Below are 20,953 nucleotides of genomic sequence, written 5' to 3'. Positions count from 1 at the left end.
AACACTCTGTTGTATAATCACCAAGTTTTCAACTAAACCAATAAATCATAACGCTTCCTTAACAGCCTCTGTCACAACAATATACTCTACGTCCGTAGTAGACAAAGCTATGATTGATTGTAACATAGACCTCCAACTGATAGGTCCTCCACTCAATGTAAAACAATACCCCAAAGTAGAAAGACACTTATCTCTATTACCCGCATAATCTGAATCAACAAATCCACAGACCTTCAAACTCTGCTCCTTCTCAAACACTAAACCAATATCCAAGGTCCCTTGAAGATATCTCAAAATTCCCTTCACCGCAAACCAATGTGCTTTCCCAGGATTATCCATATAACGACTAACTAAACCAACTGCTTGTGCAATATCCGGACGCGTACAAATCATAACATATATCAAAGAACCTACCGCATTAGCATAGGGAACCTTGGACATAAACTCCTTCTCCTCAGTTGTAGTAGGACACAGCTGTTTTGATGAAGGCGATATTGGAACACTAATAGCTTTTGATTTATGCATTCCAAAGCAACGAAGAACCTTCTCAAGATAGGATTTCTGAGTAAGACATAACTTCCCCTTTGACCTATCTCGATTAATCTCCACACCCAAAATCTTCTTGGTCGGACCCAAATCTTTCATCTCAAACTCTGATCTCAACTGTTTCTTTAAAACATTAATTTATGACTTGCTCTTGGCAGATATGAGCATGTCATCCACATAGAGTAAGAGAAACAAAATTTCCATCAGGAAACTTCTTAAAGTACATACACTGATCGTACTCACTACAAGTGTACTTTTGCTGCAACATAAATGTATCAAACCTCTTGTACCATTGTCTTGGTGATTTCTTCAAACCATACAATGATTTCTCAAGTCGACACACATAATCTTCCTGACCAGCAACTTCATAACCAATGATGTGACATATAAATATCTTCCTCCAAATATCCATGCAAGAAAGCAGTCTTGACATCTAATTGCTCAAGCTCTAATTCAAACTGTGTCACAAATGCTAAAAGGACTCGGATATAAGTGTGTTTAACAAGCGGAGAGAAAAATTCATTATAATCCACACCTTCCCTTCGCGCATATTCCTTAGCCATTAATCTTGCTTTGTATCGTACACCACTAACGATACCCTTGGAATATGGAATTTCATCCTTTACCTATAGACCCACTTGCACCCAATCTTCTTTCGGCCCTTAGGCTACTTGTCAAGTTTCCAAGTGCGATTTTTTTGAAGAGACTTCATCTCCTCATCCATGGCTATTTTTCACTCAACTGCATGAGTATTACTCATTTCCTCCTCAAACGCAAACGAATCATCCTCAAAAACAAATAATGCATAAGACGCATATTCATCAAAACCATAACGGACTGGTGCTAGTCCCTCACGTTGAGATGACAAGGACGGAATATTCTCAACTTGTTGTTATGTAGATTCTTCACTAGGAACCTCAAACTCAAGTTTCTTTTTCTTCTTTTATAGTAGATGAACTAGGAACTCTTTGCTCCATCTTCATCGAATCATCTTCAACACCACTACTACTCTCACTTTCAATATGAGAGTCCCAACCTTTGAACTTCTTTGAATCAAGCATTGCTTTCTCATTAAAGGTCACATCACGAATAATTATGAACTTATTCAATTCCGGACACCATAGACGATATCCTTTCACATCCAATTGATAACTTAAGAAAATTACTTTCTTATCCCTAACACCCAACTTATCTTCTTTAACATGAATATAGGCTGGACAACTGAACACCCTTATATTAGAATAGTTCACGGGATTACCAGTCCATACCTCCATAGGTGACTTACACTTAATAGCTTTTGATGGTGATCGATTCACTAAATAACACGCCGTATTAACTGCTTCAGCCCACTAAATCTTATCTAAACTTGCGTTTGACAACATGCACAGTGTTCTCTCAAGTAACGTTCGATTCATTCTCTCCGCTGCTCTGTTTTGTTGTGGTGTACCTTTGACTATGAAGTTCCTAACGATACATTGTTCCTCACAAAACTCCTTTAGTGGGTCTTCGATGTATTCACCGCCATTATCGGAACCTATCTTCTTAACCACACGACCAAGTTGTTTCTCTACCGTGGTATTCCACTTCTTAAACACCTCGGTGACTTCATTCTTATGCTTCATGGTGTAAAACCAAACTCTCCTCGAAAAGTCATCGATAAAGGTCACAAACCACCTAGCACCTCCCTTAGAAACTATACGACAAGGACCCCAAATATCAAAATGGATGTAATCAAACATACCCTGTGTGAGGTGTACATCGGTACCAAAACTGCTCCTACATTGATTTTCAAAGATACAAGGCTCACAGAAATCAAGCTTGCAAATCTTCTCACCTCCAAGCAAGCCTTTACTACTCAACACGGACATACCTTTCTCACTCATATGCCATAAACGTGTTGACTCCACCTGTTTCTCATCAATTGATTGAGAAATCATAGCTCCACCACAAACTATATCTCCTTGTAAGAAATATAAATTACCATGTATTTCACTGGTCATCTTCAAACTACCATCGTAGAATACCTTCAAGAATCCATATTCAACAACATACTTGTATCCAAGAGATTCAAGTACTCCTAACGAAATCAAACTCTTTCAAATCTGGAACATGTCTCACCTCTAAAAGTGTTGTGATAACACCATGCGAACAAACCTAAACCGTACCAACACCAATTGTTTTGCAGGCATTAGAATTACCCATCATAATTGTACCAGCATTCTCCTCTCTGTAAGTGGTGAAACAATCCTTAGTAGGACACATATGATACGAAGCACCGGAATCAAGCATCCAACCATCATTGAGATAACTCTTTGATGTAACGGTTAACACTTCCTCATCAAAACCACACATTGGGTCTTCTAAAACTTCACTGCCTTCAGCAGGCGAAGCAACAATATTATTCGAATATGATTTCTCACGTTTCTCGTCTCTTTCCTTAAGCTTGAGACAATCATCCCTAATATGACTAGTTTTTCGACAATAATAACACCCAATATCGCTCCTTTTGTAACGATTCCTTGACTTTGACTTCTTTTTACCATTCTTTCCTCTATCAAAAAATAAGCCCTCTACTCGTGCTTCATCGCTGAACTCTCGTTTCCTTAACGCCTTAGCTTGTAAAGCAGAGACCACATCATCGAAAACCAACTTATCTTCATGCATCTCCGTCTTCATCGGTTTTCCCACTCAGCAAATGTCAACAAAAGCATCATATGACGGAGGCAAAGAACATAATAATATCATGGATTTATCCGTATTAGAGATAGTGACACTGATATTATACTAATTAGAACATATCTTATCAAACTCATTAATATGATCAATCATAGGCTTACCTGAAGACATACGAAAGGCATGGAGTCTACGTTTCAAGTAAAGTTCCGAAGTCAAATCCTTTTGTAAGTAGAGCTTCTCTAACTTATCCCACAACACCTTTGCAGAGATTTCACTCGAAAAGTTATGAGTGATATCCCTTGATAAACATAAGCAAATACTTGAACACTCCTCCAAATCAAGGTCAGCCCACCCCTCATCGGTCCAATCCTTTGGCATCGCAGCTGGCTTCTCCTTGATTGCTTTGATTTTTTTCATACTAACAAGAATAACTTTTACATCATTTTGCCAATATGTGAAATTATTCTTCCCATTGAACTTGATAATATCAAATCCATGCACCTTCGAAAAATCAGTTGATGTAGAACCAGAAATCTTCACTTCCAACTATGATCCTCTCCACGCTCACTGCACCACTTGTTATGTTTAAGAGCTTAGAATTAACTTCTCCATAAGACACTAATAGTTCTTTAGATCAATATAGAACTAAAAAAAACAGAAATAAGATACACTAAACGAAACAAGAAAGACACAAGATTTAACGTGGTTCGGTAATGTGCCTACGTCCACAAACGGATACGGTCAACTCTTATTATAGAACAAATTACAGATAATTAAACCACAACTATGACCAGCAGGATGTTGTTCACAAACACCAAAATGATTCTCTATGAACAAACATTCTAAACCCTAAAATTCTCTGATTGTGAGAATTCTCTCTTACTGTGTTGTGTGTGTTTCCCTAAGACTTGTACGCCCATTTATATAGGTTACACACTTGTCTTCCAAGTAAATGATTTATACTACGAAACCTAAACATATCTAAGAAAGGAAGCCTTGAGTTTAACTAAATCAGGAAACCTCTAGCTATACCAAAATAAGGAAATACCTAGATGATTCTAGTAACAGCGACAACTTCTAACAAGATCCTCCATGGTACCCAAGAGAAATGATTTCTGATATTACAAAAAGACTGGAAACAATTCTCCAATACAAAATTCAACACAATTACCGGGAAGCAAACCAGGCAGCAGACGCTCTTGCCAACCATGCAGCAGATAACAGTCAACAGGGAGTATTGCAAACTAACATATGGGAATACACTGTTCCCGGCTTTTTGAAACAAGTTATATTAAATGACACCAGGGGAGAAATATTCCCACGTGTAACACGATTTTATCTAATATATCATGCTTCAAAAAAGAAAAGAAAAAAGACCAAATCAAATGAAGAACGGAGACATACTGTTACAAAACAACTATATTCGCTCATTAAAATAGACCTTGCGAGTAGGCCTGTCAACGACACTTAACGTAACAAATAATGGCTCTGCCGCTACCGTTGCCATTAAAATTAGCGGTTAACCGATATCCGTTAAGTGCCGACGGAATTATGAAATTCAAAACCATTGCCGTTACGTCGGACTTATCGGTTAACGGTTAATTTTCCGGTACCAACCGGTATGTCACAGGACAACACAAAACAGGTTTAAAACACAAACCAAATTACACATAATAACTTCTAAATCCAAGCAAACAATTTCTAAATCCATGCCACACAAAAAAAACATACAGATGTTCATGTTCTAAACCAAATTACATGTTCTGATGTTCTAGCAAAAGAAAAAAGTGTTTTTGCAAAAGAAAAGACAAAGGATTAAAGGAACTTCCAACTGCATCTGCTGATCTGCAAATGCTTCCTCCATCTCCAGAATCTCCACTGCCAACTGCATCTGCAAATGCATTCCTCCTTATTCCTTAGTCCTCAACTTCTGCATTTTGAAAGGAAAATCAAAAGTGTTGGACAGTGAAGCAATTTAAGCTGGCAGTGTCAATGCAATAAGGCAATGGCAATAAATATAAAAGCAAGTAAAAGATTAAGGTGTAAGGAAAATTACCAGTAACACAACTATCACTGTCACTGAGAGTAAGATCTGGCAACCAATCACCCAAACAAAGCAAAGCTTCAACAAGATCTGGAGCTAATGAACTCCTGTGAGATGTGAGAACTCTGCCACCAATACTAAACATAGATTCTGATGCTACACTTGTCACCGGAACTGCCAATACATCTCTTGCAATCCTTGAGAGAATTGGGTACTTAGGAGCATGATTCTTCCACCAACTTAAGATATCAAACCTCATTTCTTCAGTGGCTGTGCATTTAGGAAGAACTGGTTCTGCTAAGTATGTCTCCAATTCTGACTTCTCAACCTCAAACATATTGTTTTCCATAATGAAATCATCATAACCAAATTCATATGATGTTGTTGTACCTGCAGAGCTCTCAATTGCAGTTGAATGCATTCCAGTATCAAAGTAATCTGGAGATGTAGTGTTAGTTTCATAAGCACAGAAAAGAGCATTGAGTTCAAGCTCAAATTTTTTATAGTGACTTTTATAGTGTTCCACACCATATACTCTCTTCATAACAAACTCCACTCATTTAGATTTGTACCTAGGATCTAAAACAACCCCAATGCCCATCAAAGTGTTACTTTCTTTCCAGTAGGCATTAAATTTCATCCTCATATTCTTGGCCATGTCTCTAATATACTCATGCTCACTTGATTCCCAGATCTTAATGCATCTATTAACTTCTTGCACCCCATTATAATACAAATTTGTTGTGGGATACTTAATCCCAGCAAATTTGGTTGAAATGACATCAAATAATTCCAAACATTCACATACATGTATTCCTTGTTGCCACTCCTTAGCAGTTGGTAGTATCTTGAAGTCATTATCCAAATCAGCTAGCCAAACAAAAGCTTGTCTCAGAAAGATTGCATCCTTTAGCATCTTAAAGGTGGAGTTCCACCTGGTATCCACATCTAAACCCACAGACCTTGAAGCAGGAAGCTTAACTTGGGCAATAGCACATTCAAATCTCTCTTTTCTAGCCTGACTTGCTTTGACATATTTTACACACTCTCTAACTGCATCTATAAATGGAGCAGCCACTCTCATTCCACACCCCATAATCAAGTGCAATACATGATTACTACACCTCATTTGGAACATATCCCCATTAAGAAATAAACAGTCTTTGGTATCAAGCCATTTCTTCAGATGGTCCATCATAACATTGTTGGAGATAGCATTGTCAGCAGCTACAGCAAAAAGCTTAGTGTCTATGTTCCAATCTAGACATACTGATTTCACTACAGATGCTAGAACTTCTCCAGAATGTGGTGATGGCACTAAAGTATATGCTAGTGTTTTCTTAATCAGTTTCCACTCATCATCTATGTAATGCATTGTCACACAGCAATAACCATCCTTTGTATGCTTACATGACCACATATTTGTTGTTAAACTACACTTATATGTAATTGTCTCAAATTGTTCTTGTAATTGCAGTTTGAACTCAGTTCTTAATTTCATGATATCTTCCCTAACTGTATTCCTAGTGTAAAGCTTAGCAGTAGGATTTAAAGACTTCACAAACTCAACAAAATATGGATGCTCAACTATAGTGATTGGATAACCATGTTTAGCAATCATCTTGGCAACAAGAATCCTAGTAGCATAAGCATCATATTTCCAATTAGCAAGCTTAGTTTGTGCATTACCTGTTTTGATTGTAGTAATCTTTCTTTGTCCTTTCTTGTTTGCAGGTTTTTCTTTGCAGGTTTTAGCATGGTAATGCAATTTGCTGGTTCCTTGGCTACTGGGTGCAGGCATTCTCCTCTTACAATGTTTGCATTCAGCTATAAGTATCCCAATCTCCTTACCTTTTACCATCTTCTTTTCAATTAACCTTTCAAAATCATTCCAAGCATCAGACCTTACTGCACGTAGTTTCTTCTTTTCTTCGGCTATAATTGGATCTTCATCTACTTCTATTTCTGCTACAGCTTCTTCTGTTGCAACAGCATCAGGTGTTGTATGAATTCCTGAACCTTGAACTGGGTTTGATGCAGAAGGTAATTGAGATGCAACTGAAAGTGATTGAGAGGGATTGCTTCTGCTTGATGAACCAACATAATTGGATGCTCCTCTTTCGCTTTGGGACATGATTAATTTCACGAATTGAAAACCCTAATTTCAGAAACCCTAAATTGAAAATTTAGCTTTTAGGATTGAAATTAAACTCGAAAGAAAAAGAAGAAGATAACCCTAGTTTTCTAATCAGTAATCACAGATGATTTGTATAGAGAAGATGATGATTTTGCTCGAATTGAAAGGAAGGAGATGAGGGTGAGGGGTGAGTTTTTCTTCTCTCGTTTGTGTTACTGAAGAAGAAGAACAGAAGAAGTGAATCAAGTGATTCTATAGTGTCGAGTATAATATCTAGGTACAACGGAATTTACACGTGCTAGTCACACGTTAGCGGTTATCGGAACTAAGGCTAACGAAAATACCCCAACCGGTACCGTTATGGTAGGATAAAATTATCCGCTACATTATCGGTTACGGTTAACCGGTTACCGGTATAACGGAACTAAACCTAACGGAATCCGGGTAATCGGATTCGGCTAACGGATAACGGTTGTCCATTGACAGGCCTACTTGCGAGATAGTGAACGACTCAAATGTTGATCTATTTGAGCACCATAAATGAACTGTTTGTTTGATAATGACTTCCATTTTATCTTCTGATGTACCTCTGCAACCATTCGTCCTTCCATTACGTTCTTCCCATAGCTTCCAATATACAACACTGATCAACAAAGGCCATATATCACGTCTCTTTCCGTTTTAGATATTTCAGATTCTAACCCTTCAAGAGATTGTTCACCTCAAATGGCAGTACCCAATCTATCTCATGTCTGCAAGAAGTAATTCTACACTTCGGTAGTAAACATGCAGTGAATAAGAAGATGCCGCAATTTTTCCTCTTCACTAGTACAAGCACGCAACTCACATTTGCAACATTAACTCCCATGTCCCTTAAAATGCTTCTATTGGAACCGATTTATATAGAGTTGCCCAAACAAAGAATAAAGAATAACACTTCAGCAGAGGTATGTATTTAGTCCTTAGAATCCCTGCATGATCCCAAGAAATATGATCCTTGCAAAGAGATTCATACAATTTAACACTGAACTCCCCTTCTATAGAATCATCATTTTTGGAAGTAAAACTATTAAGTTTAGATCATGTCTCAAAGCAAGCATATCAATTTTTCCTCCCTGAGTCCAAGATTCTGCAAAAATGTAAGCTTCAAGAATCTCCAAATACTCTGCCACACTTGAATCTTTCTGTCAACTTAGCTTGAAAAGTCTTAAGAAATACGGATTTCAAACTCTGGCCTTGAATCCACCAGTCATGCCAAAATCTGGTTTGCCCACCACTCATTACCTTAATCTCGACACATTGCTCAGGTCTCGTCTGAATTACTAACTGCCACATACTTCTATACTAACTGCCACATACTTCTACCAACAGATGTGTTAGACTCAGCCGGGATCAAAAAGATCGGGTCAGTTCGACTCTTTTAAGCCATTATGGTTCTTTTAAAAGCTTATTTTTCATGTGAATATCTCCATAACCACTTTGCCATTACAGATTTGTTAACCGGTCGTAAATTCCTTATGCCCAAACCTCCCATTGGTTTGCAAACCTTTTTCCACAATTCTTCCCATCATCATCTTCTTCCCCTCATAGGAATTTACGCATGATAGTGTTCAATTTCCTCTCTACATCAGTCCACAGTTGGAGCAGGGACATATAATATAAAGGCAAGCTCGCTGGTGAACTCTTAATAAGAGTTACTCGACCAACTATATTCAAAAATTTCCTCTTCCAAAGTACTAGCTTCTTTTGCATCCTCTCAACCACCACTTTCCAAACTCCAAAACCGCCTAGACACAAAGAGCTTTTTCATAAACAAGTATGATATTATAGAATTACTAGGTGTAAACATTGATACCAATGGTCACTCGATCAAATACAACAATAATCTTCAACTGCATTTGGCTAATTTCATTTTCATACTTGTTCCAAATTTTTGAGTATGGTATATTTTTACTAGGGTAATCGAATAAGGGAAGCACCCTTAACATAGGAATACAAATAAGAAAGAATAAAGAATGACATTATTGGCAAGGGAAGAACTGGAAGGCAATAGTGTCTCCAATGCTTTACTGCCCCTGCCACCAAAACTGGTTAATTCAGGTACTTCGAAGAATGCCGGAATCCCCACAGCTGCAAAAATAGACACCACATTACATGAGAACCAAGGGAGAGAGAACTGATAAATAAGTTCAGTTTTAAGAAGACTACGATCCGAACCTACACAAAATGTGCAGAAGAGTCTGTAAACTATTTTGTTCATCATTTGGGGACAGAAAGAGTGTTATACTGTTGCTGAAAGACACAAATGAAATAACACAATCTGAAATTCAGAATTACCTCCACATTCTTCAGTTCAAATTCAGGACTGTTTGCCAAGCATAAGTTCCCGAAGGTCTCACACGGACCACTTGCCCCACGTAACCTAATTCAAGCACCATTTTATAAAATTAGGAGAGCCTGGTAATTAGCAGTGTCGTTAGACTACTAAAACAATCTTTCCTCATTGATTTTCATTTCTAAATACACCAAAAATAACTTACAAGTCTTCGTCCAAGCATAATGCAAAGTTGCCACCTCCACCAATTGCCAGCAAGTCATTCAAACAGATGTAGTAATACCGGTTTGCACCTGTACAAAATAGTAGTCATGGTTTTTACTAGGCGTTATAAAGAGGCCCGTAACTTTATGAAAACGAGATATCTACAGAGTTAAAGCTTTGATGGATCTTTGTGTTAGTTTCAACAGCATGACATGTTAACAACACAGAGCTAGAGATGTTGTGGCTGAAATAAAGATATCTATTTATTTATATCGTGAATTACTACCGATCATATCTTAACAGATCCAACAATGAGTTGAGTTGGTCCGTAGATGTAGAAACACAAAAATTGAACGTACAGAAACACAAAAATTGAATGCAAACCTACCAGTTGCTCTGAAGAGCCGTGGTTGACCATATATAGTAGTGAACACAAATGTCTGGTTAGTTCCCTGACAAAATAGAATGTGATAAAGAAGTTAAAGAGGCACCATACAAAAAGAAGACAAGAGATTATAACTACTTTATCATATCATAATCGGCTTACTTGATATTTTCTTTTTGCAGTAGGTTTTAAAGGGCACTCTAACAGCCCACCAAATACAGCACCTTGCATATCTCCAACAATCTAGAGAAGGAGAAAAATTACGCAAATCAGTTCACATGCCCAATAAAAAGATAAAACAAGTGAATAGAGTCTAAACATATGCCATTTTTAAGAAGACAAAAAAGAAAAGATTCAATTAAAATGTACGTGAGCTTACAAGTAAGCAAGGACCAGGAAGTTCGCCACTCTTACGAATAAGCGTGCGAAGTGATATGCCATGTTTTAACGTACTGCCCTTCATTCGAACAAGAGTCAAAGAATAAAGTAGAAGAAACAAACACAAAAGATGACATAAGAAAATTGTGGTTCTGACAAAATTTACCTATACAACAACACCCATTGGCACCCTTTCACAATATTAGAAAGAGTTGAATGCAGAAACTCTTGAAGATCCGAGGATATAAATGAGGACTCGTCAGAAAGATTGGGAAAACAATTTACAGAAATTTGTGAGGTACTCGTTTCTTCACATTTGTTTGAAACATTAATGTTCCTCAAGGCATGATGATCTTCTTCAACCTTGTTACAAGTCTCCGATGCTTCATTTCTCGGACACGCGGGTTCTTTTTCTGTTATAAACTCAAGGGGTTTATCTCTCCATGTAAAACTTTTGCTTCTCCATCGACTTGAAAGTGATCGGCTAGGCTTTAAATCTTGCCGATGTTTGTTTGCCTTGTTCCCATTAGAACTTGAAGATGGTATAAAGGATAACAGATACGCTGATAATGATCTCTCAGAACCATATCTCTCCTTCTTAGATAACAATGAGCCCTGCAATAATGCAACCAAAAGTCACAACATAGAAATTCAAAATAACTCCGAAAAATAAATGTAATACACTTTCTTAAGTAACACTTATATGGCTTACTAGTGAAACTGATGTCCCTATACATATTAAAATGGTCACAAAACAAAATTAAAAACCTAGTAAATGACGTGGTACGATATCTGACATCCACCAACTTAATTTACCGGTCTACTGGAGTTAGTCTTTACAAAACAGACGAAAAACGATCATTAGGATAACAAGCCAAAGTAAAGATATCAAAAATGTATATCAATTTCACGAACTATAGACATGCAACACTAAATTAGGTTTACGAATGTTGGATGCAACTCTGAATTCTTCACCGTGATAGTTTAAGCTTCAACAATTTTAAAATAAATAAATTACCATAACCAACAGAGATGTATAACATATAGTTGAATCAAGAATTCAAACAGCTCAAACTCAAATTTCATAATATTGGTATCTCTACACAATTTCACCCAATCTCCACAAAATTTTGAGCTGAAAAAACGGATCTGAAACAAATGAAAAATGAAAAGATAGGAGAAAAAATGTTACCTCAGATTTAGGAGTGGAAACAGGAGAATCATCAGAGAAATGGGAAGGAGAAGAAGGAGAATCAGCTAGAATACGAGAGAGTTTGTCAGCAACTTTCTCTTTTAATGCATGCATTGCTGAAGAGAAGAACAAAATTAAGAACCCTAACCCTAATTCTTATAAGAGAATGTAAGATTGAAGAAGAATGGTAGGTGTTAAAAAATGGAGGGATAGTTCTGAGAATCCATTTTATTCCTATTTTATTTTGGGTTATTTTGTGTTTGGTACTCAGGTTTTGTCGAGGTTTTGAGTTTGGTCTAACATTTATCCAGTTTGGTGTTTGGTATTTGGAAATGACGTTTACCGGAGTTGACTGTTTATAACCAGACTTTAATTAATTTTATAAAATAAAAATATAGTAAATACTAAATTTACAAGTGTACCCCTGAAGTGGGTCTTAGATCCAAGGGATGAAAAGAAAAACATTTAATCTGCGGCTTGGATGTAAGATACCAATTAACCTAAAACCTAACTCTTCTTCCTCCGCAACTCCGCCCCCAACCTTCTGCAATAGCTGCAAAACCCCATTCTCTTCAAGTAACTCCGTCTTCCAAATCCAGCAACCACAAGACCTGTTATCTTCTTTCCTTGATTTCAATATCTTCAACAATAACAACTTTAGTCAAATCCATATCTAGTCCTAAAACTTCATTTAGTCCATCCACTTTCGATCCTTGCCGATTTCATATTAACTCAAACACACTTTACAAAATCATTCAAGTTGGGTATTCAAGTTCTAACTATGAAGTATTCAATTCCATCAAATTATTCAACAACGGCATCTATATCCATGCAACAACATTTCTGATTTCTTATTATTTAATCAAAATTTCTAATTGAAACCCTTACTTGAAACCCCGATTGGAACGATTCCGTCATGATCCAGAACTGATACCCAAAGATGAATCGAAACCCTAATTTAATTTTTCATTCAAAACCTCAATTTCTCAAAACATCGAAACCCTAACTAAGGACAACGCAAATTCTGCTAACTAAATCCAATTCGTCTCTGAAAATAAAATAGAGTATATTCTAAAGAACCGAGATGGCAGTAGAAGAGATATAGATAAGAGAGGGGAGAAGAATTCCATCTGTGTTGTGAATTAATCCTATATCTGGTTATGCAGAGTTGTGGAACTTTTGGAGGCGAAAGAAGTGAAGTAGAAAATGAATTGGGGAGTCGGGGAGACGTTTTTGCTAAAGTGAAAGGGTAAACAAGTAAATTAGAGTAGTAATTAGAATTAATTTAATTTTTACAATAATTATTAGACAAAAGTCAAATTCTAACCAAGTCAACCCGAGTCAACGTTTTTTCTAGGTACCAAACACCAAGCTGGACAAATGTTAGACCAAACTCAAAAATTGGACAAAACTTGAGTACCAAAAACAAAATAACTCTTTTATTTTTCTTATTTTATTTAGTAAATAAAAGAAGTTTCGTTTCGGTTTTGCTTTTCTTTGTCTTTGTCTATTAATTTCTTCATGCGCTTTCCAGTTTCTCCACTATTAATTCGTGAACTTTCACACGTGTGAAAGATGAGAATTGCGTTGTGCTTATCTTTATTTATTTATTTTTATTTTTAAGTCAAAGGACTGTGCTTACTTGTTAGGAGAAAATGTTTAGAAAAGATTTTTCTTTCTCATGATTTGTTCATTTTGTTCCCATTATGGACTCAACAAACATGAAAAACGAGTGAACAAATCAACAAATTTATTGGTCTGTTGAGTGTGGACGATGAAAAGACGCGCATTTGATGTAGAACCGTTCTGATGAATTTGAGCCGGTTTCATATGATCCACTCGGATTAATTTGAGCCGCCGGCGGTTTCACTAGCCCCGCCAGCGGGTAAACTAAAAATGCCAACAACTATATCTAAATTCCAACATCCAACGGCTCCTACCCTTTTCACTATAAATTCAGCTCATTTCAAACTTAAAACTCACACCTTCTACACCTCTATCTCAAAATATCTCAATTTTATACCATCTCAATGTCCTTTTGTCTTTGTTTTTCACGCACAACTACTCCTACCATCCCAATTTATAAGATTTTTTTTTTTAATAATCCATTGTTTCTTACAAATATGGCATCCCCCTCACAACAATCCCACCGACAAACGTAACAATCACAACGAAAAAACACTAGAATTCGTGGTGTGAAGTATACGATGGATGAAGACGAAGCCATTTGTAGGAATTATGTATTATATACAGTAAATCAAATCAATGGTTGCCAGCAAGAAAAGAACTCTTTTTATGGAAAGATATTTAAAAGATTTTGTGAAGAAACCGGTAACATCAATGGCCGTGATGTTGAGGGGACGTCTCATTGTTTTCACATAATTAGCAAAGACGTTAATGAATACGTAGCTTTGATCATTCAAATGTGGCGCTGCAAAAGAAGTGGTGAAGGTGAACCAGATGTGGAACGAAGATGTCGGGAAGAGTGGCAAAGATCCCACAAAATAAGTTTCCAACATGAAACTTGTTTCACCATTTTGAGGGTGCTTAATAAGTTTAATCCATACTTGTTGGAAGGTAATCAAGTGCCTGCAAGATCAACACATGGTTCAATCTCGCAGGATTTTCAGAATGGTGGGTCTGCTTCCTCACCTGAAGGAAATGGATCTTCATATGGTGGGTCTCCAAGTAGTCAGGAACAACACAACACCAATCTGGAAGTTAACACCAACGTGAAGAGGAGTAGGTCAGAAAGCTGGAAAAATAGAGACGCAGTCCAAAGAGCAGCAGAAGGAGGTTCAAACGAGCTCAACTATTCCGAGCACAGGGAATTCGAGCAGAAGGTATAACAAGATAGAAGTAGGGATCATGACATTGCGATAAGGCAACTTCGAAAAAGTCGTCTTTCGCGAGAACAACACTACAGGGATTTTAAGATAAACAAGCTACTCTCCTTGGACACTTCAACAATAAATGAACGACAACATGCTTTATAGACTAGGAAATGGATAAGGTGGAACAACAATTCACTGTATAACAAGATGGACAGTCTGAGAATGAAGAAGACGATGCCGAAGCCGATGTTGATGCCTCGGAAGAAGACGAAGATGAATACCGCCTTGACTAGTCAATTTTAGATGTAGCTAATTTTAGTTTTTATTTAGTAGTTAAATTTAGTTTAAATTAATTTTAATATAATTTCCTCGGCCAACCGTTAATGTAATGTTTTATTTAAGTTTCAAATAAATATAAGGTTTACTTAAGTTAACTTATCAATTATTAAAATAATTTCATTGTATTAAATAATTAATTTGTTTAACTTACATCTAATTAAAATAAACAGCATCTATCTGCCTCGACCACCCTGGTTTTGACGTCCCCGCGTCTCCTCTCTTGGTCCTCTTATAGCTCAGAGGTGCTTAGTTAGATCTTTACTTAGCCGTCCATAGAGTCCCCGATTTTGGATTATGTCAGTGGAAAGTCTATATTCTCTTTCCAGACGACCATGCTGCACCATAAGCATCGGCCTCAAATCTTCGTCTGGAAAACTAGTCCAGGTTGGGTCTCGTCTAGTTCCTCAATGGCCATGTTATGCATAATTATGCAAGTCAACATTATTTTGTTCATTTCTTGAAGGTCAAAAAAGTGTGTCGACCCTGCTATGATGGCGAACTTTCTTTTCAGTATGAAAAAATAGCGTTCAAAATCCTTTCGGAACTTCATCTGTTGGCCGTTAAAGTACTTCACATTCTTCGCAATCGTCGGTCCAAAGCCTGTGACTATAAGCTAGGACCAAAGTTGGCCATTCTGGATAGATCCCGTCAGTGCGGCCCGATCCCATGCTTAAGATCTTCAAACAATGGTGACTTACGCAAAATGTTAAGATCATTATTTGAATACGGGAGTCCAAAAAAAGCATGCCAAAACCAATAATCATAAGTAGCCGAAGCTTCCAAAATTACAGTTGGTTTTGGATAATGACCCTTATATTGACATGCCCATTCAACCGAACATGCATGCCACGTCCAGTGCACGCATTCAAGACTACATAGCATTCCTGAAAAACCCCTCGCGGTGTTTGCGGCAGTGATTCTTTCAACATCTTCCTGAGTAGGCTTTCTTAAAAAAGTTGGACCAAAATGCTCGACTATTTTTTTGCAAAACAATTTAAGATACCTTAATGCGGTTGGTTTTCACATACGAATGTACTCATCCGCAGAATCCGCTGGTAACCCATTACATAGTATACGGAGGGCGGCATTGACCTTTTGTTCGGGACTAAATCCTCGTACATGTCGTGCATCGAACTGATAATTAAATAAAGGTTATGTTAGAGCACTGCTCGGTCGAACTCGCAAGCGTTGTTATCTCAAGCTTGTTTGTCAAGTTTAGTTGATCAAAACTATATACTTGATTTCTAGTCTACTTAGCTATGTCTCAAATTAGGATAGAAGTGTGTAGTTGAGCATTAGACTTCATGGCGTTCACCAATTGAAGAAGAAGATCTACTAAAGAGCTTGGAGGAACTTCATCAACAAAAGGTATGTGGAGACTAAAATTTATCTATCACTCAAAAGTCTATTTTATTCTATCTTTTAAAGACACTAAGTCGTATAGCTATTGTTAGAGCAATGCTCAGTCGAACTCTCAAGCGTTGCTATCTCAAGCTTTTTTGTCAAGTTTAGTTGATCAAAACTATATACTTGATTTCTAATCTACTTATCTATGTATCGGATTAGGATAAAACGTGTAGTTGAGCTTTAGACTTCACGGCGTTTACTAATTGAAGACGAAGATCTACTGAGGAGAGCTTGGAGGAACTTCATCAACAAAAGGTATGTGGAGACTAAAACTTATCTATCACTCAGAAGTCTATTATATTCTATCTTCTAATGAGAGTAAGTCGTATATTTATATAGACTTTTATATTATACACATTTGATATTCCGAGTTGAGTTTATCTCGCTTATCTATTTCTCGAAATATGTGTCGGAAGCTTTTTGCTTTAACTATGTGATGTGTGTCGTAGGTGCACAAATTAATTCACTTATATTCTACTTTACTAATGGATAATATAGTAGTAAATAAAATTCAATCCCACGAGGAGCAGGGAGATTTAGTTGTCAAAATTGTCACAAGGGGGATTTGTTTTAGATTTAAAGTAAAATCTAAGCAATTAAAAATAATAAAGTTGCAAGCAATTGAGAGAAATATGATCAGGAAATCCTTCTTCGTTACTAAACAGACATAAAAGTAGCATACTCATCTATTCTTTATTAATCACAGATTATCACTAACCGTAGAATAGCAGGTTTGCTTAGCTATTCCCAAAATTCCTTATATCAATGGAAAACAGGTACACTTAGTCTCCAAATTATATCTGTCTGAACCACCTTGAGGTACGCTTACAAGATGTAATTCAGTCGAATGCCTTAAGGTTTATGAACTTAGGTGTGATCCTAGCAGTTAAACACAGTACGCTCGGTTCCTTACTAGGGTTGTTTTCACTTGCGGTTGCTCCACAAAATCCCTCTGCAAGGTTATTTCTACTTGTATAAGAGTTATTCAACAATTACGGATATCCTAACTCATTACTAGCATTAGATTTACTACCACTGCGGGAAAAACAGTGATCAACTACTCCCGAAAAGAGTTGTTGTACATCTACGACGATGTTTATCCAAAGGTTGCACGGGGGTTCAGCTAAAGTCGTAATCATAGTTGTCGTTTAGTTTTGTACAATGCTTGCTTCAGTTGTGAATGTCTTTCGAAATTTCCTCTTAATGTCAAACACAACTCTTACCTGGGTTGTGAAAATAACTCCTACACTACACTTGTTGAGGTTGTAAAAAATTTGTTGACAACTATGGTTAGAGTTGTATGTGAATTCTTTGACAACTATTATTTCCTTGACAACTTTTGTTTGAGTTGTAAATCACTTCTTTGACAACTTATCATAGCAGTTGTGGTTATTTTTCATTTGTGAAAAAAAAATAAAAATGGTCACAACATTCAAAATATACCGGCATTCATTCAAATGTAAACCATCATGTGACAGCATTCAAACACTTAAACCAGTCTTCGATCTCGAGACTGCAAATTATTATAACCATTCTTACTTGTGAAACTACAATATCAATAATTTACAATGTCGTTTAGCTGAGAGCCGGAATGATGGACGCCAACACATATCATATGCAATGACAAGTCTCACCGTAACTATTCCGTTGCTGATGCCGTAACTTCATGAAGTCTCCATGAAGTATCACTTGACATTCCGTAGCCAACCTGAGAATATCTTGGCACCAAGGCGCAACGACAGGCGGTGTCTGTATTGGAGCTGATTCTCTTGAACGTATAGGAGATTGTACACCAGATGTTTGCCATTTGAAAACAATGTAAGCTAAGTTGCAAAACCACTGATTTAGGTGGTGGAGGGACCACGGTCAATATTTTTCTTTGTGTTGGCCATGCTTATGTGGTGCAGTTCGCCGCATTCTAGTAAACAAAAAGGATTGCTCACATACCTCTTTGTCTCCTCTTGGAACAAACAACTCCAACAAAAAGGATGCATTATACTTCGCATATCTTGGTACATGAGCTTATCAGTGTACATTCCATCAGTAAGGGCGTGAATGGTTTCCTCCATGTTGATGTCTATCAGGCCAGAACCTCCATCTCTGTAATTGTCTCTACGTCCACCAACCATAACCACCACCTGTACCACCGCCACCACCGCTGTAATAACAAAACAAAAAAAAAAGAGAAGAGAACGATACATCCATTAGAATTCGGAACCACATGAATAACAGCAAATTCTCAATAAGCCTCTTACCGTGAGACTGATCTCAATCGATTGAACTACAAGCAGAAGGATCCTCCATTGTTTCAAGTTAAGGGCCTTAAGGCATTAAACTACAAGTGTAAGGAATATGTCACTTTGTGTTTCTGGATACGGCTTAACAAATCAAGCATTAGCTAGCAGCTTTCAAACAAAACACTCTCATTTCAATTTACCTGATTCTTTGCCTGCTTCATGTCATCCATGTTCAATGGCCTCAAGTTGATTGTCCTTTCCTCATTGCCTTCATTTTGATTTGAAGTATCTTCTACGCTTTGTCCTTCCTCCGCCTTCTTCTTTTTATCCCGTGTTGTCGAAATGGATTTTAGTGAAAAAAGATTTTTTAAGTTATGTCAATGATGATAATAAATATATCTTAGGGAGAATAATTACCAGATCCTTTTTCATTTCTCTGTTCTCTACCAAAACAAAACCATTTGGATGTAATGGTCGACATAGAGACATTAATGAAGATTGCTCCTGCCTCATTTGCTATTGCCTTGGCGAGCATCGTCTTACCAGTACCCGGAGTACCAAACAACAATATTCCTCTACAAAGCTTTAAAAGTCCCCCCTTTAAACAAGTCTGGTCTTCGTAGAGGAAGCATTACCAGTTCCTGTTGTGACTCTTTTACCTCACCTAGTGCAGGACTGCTCAAATTTCAAGTACGTCTGCGATGCCACAATAACTCAAAATTAAAAAGCTTATCTTCTTGTCTTTTATCTTTTTCCCCTGATTGCTAGTAAGTAAGTTCCTTGTTACGAAAGCATGTAAAGAAATTGCATGAATATTCGTGGACATCTACCATACCATGTAGTTTTTCAGCTTCTCTGTCTCTGACATGTCCTGCTTGGAAATTTGCTCCTCATGATAGACACGTGCTTTATAAATCTCCATGGATTTTTCGTATGCGGAAGCAACAACAGAAGGAATAGCCTCCAATTCGGCAAAATTAATTGTTTTCTATTGTTGCTGTAAAGACTCCCAATTCGTGTATGCTACAAGTGTGGACTCTGAGTCGGCATGTGGGATAGAAAATTGACGCTGGTATAAACTACGAATACGTCGTTCTTGCTCCTCTTGACGCTGCAGGGTTAATAAGATGCAATAAGACACTACTTTCAGAATATAATAAGAAACAAAAGTAACGGAAAGCAACAAAGTAGTAGCATGCTAATACAACTTTAGAAACAAAACATTAAAGCCTCAATACGTGAATCCTTAATAACAAAAAAACATGCTGCTTGACCAACATTGTTTCCCACCCTTTTTCGCAGTGCAAAAAGAAACAGACACGATGACTGGAATCTAAAGTTCAGAGCCAGTCTAAGATCCAAATGCGAGGAATTAAATAAAGCCATAACTGTAAGCTTAAGGAAGTTTCGTCAAAAGCCATTATTTTTCTAAAATCCAAGAAAACAGTACATCTTGACATTCTGTAACTTGCCGAACAGCATGCGAGGCAAGAAACTTAAACATAAAAACAAGTGCATAGAATCAAATCTTCATGGTATAGGGGAGAAAACAACCATCCAACTCCCGTATGTTAAGCATTCTGTTTAAAGAAACCTAACCTCGGTGTTTTCTTCATGATGGGTAGTGATCAAATTATTCTGGAACTCTCTATACGCTTCCCAGATTTTCTTGCCTTCCGTGACGTGTAATCCAGCAGCAGTAAGGGCACGCTCATATAGGTTTCTCATCTTTGAGAGACCTTCTGGTGAGAAGTCTTGGACTGCTGGATTATGCTCTTCCACGTATTTTAGATAGTCACACCAAAGAGACACAGACTGCCCAAGAAAATAACAAAGTACTTTCAGAAATGTGACTCCAATACCATTTTCAGGGATTACTTCTGGCTTGACTAGAGTTTCATGTACTAGGCCAACCTATTAGAAGAAATAACAAGCTTCTCCATTAGCAATTGCTCTTCCATGTCCATCTGAGTATCGTCTTCAATTAGTCTGCAAATCAAACCAATTAATCCCACAATAACCAATCTCAATTACTGTCATTTCTTAGAAGAATGTTTACTGTCGTCTTCAATTCAGTATCTGCATACAACCATCTCTACCATTCTCTTTTGTGACCAAATGTACAAGTGAAATCAGTCGCTGGACTTATTTGGCCCGCTTACTCCTATCTGCAGTCACATTATCAAAAGGAAACAATCGGTTTTTACACAAACGGGTCAATTCCTGGATCACAAAAATA

The 20,953-nt window shown here is 37.2% G+C and overlaps 1 protein-coding gene across 1 annotated transcript; it reads right to left on the bottom strand.

Moving 5' to 3' along the window:
- Positions 1-9,227: 9,227 nt before the first annotated feature.
- On the bottom strand, positions 9,228-12,119 carry LOC113317502 (oxidation resistance protein 1-like). Its single transcript, XM_026565627.1, has 8 exons — positions 11,898-12,119; positions 10,872-11,320; positions 10,707-10,779; positions 10,490-10,570; positions 10,331-10,394; positions 9,944-10,031; positions 9,741-9,825; positions 9,228-9,533 (listed from the first exon to the last, which is right to left on the bottom strand). The coding sequence occupies exons 1-8, from the start codon at positions 12,009-12,011 to the stop codon at positions 9,495-9,497; spliced, it is 993 nt and encodes a 330-aa protein (XP_026421412.1). The 5' UTR covers positions 12,012-12,119; the 3' UTR covers positions 9,228-9,494.
- Between the last annotated feature and the right edge of the window lie 8,834 nt (positions 12,120-20,953).

Source organism: Papaver somniferum, chromosome 10, assembly GCF_003573695.1.
Source record: "Papaver somniferum cultivar HN1 chromosome 10, ASM357369v1, whole genome shotgun sequence".
Classification (NCBI taxonomy): Eukaryota; Viridiplantae; Streptophyta; class Magnoliopsida; order Ranunculales; family Papaveraceae; genus Papaver; species Papaver somniferum.
The sequence above is the reverse complement of the archived record's forward strand: the minus strand, read 5'-3'. Positions and strand labels throughout refer to the sequence as shown.

Excerpts from the sequence above, each read along its gene's own strand:
- LOC113317502 (XM_026565627.1), bottom strand. The coding sequence starts at position 12,011 with ATGCATGCATTAAAAGAGAAAGTTGCTGACAAACTCTCTCGTATTCTA. Across the intron at positions 11,321-11,897 it reads TTTCCACTCCTAAATCTGAG|GGCTCATTGTTATCTAAGAA; the intron begins GTAACATTTTTT and ends GCATTATTGCAG. Across the intron at positions 10,780-10,871 it reads CAATGGGTGTTGTTGTATAG|TACGTTAAAACATGGCATAT; the intron begins GTAAATTTTGTC and ends AATGAAGGGCAG.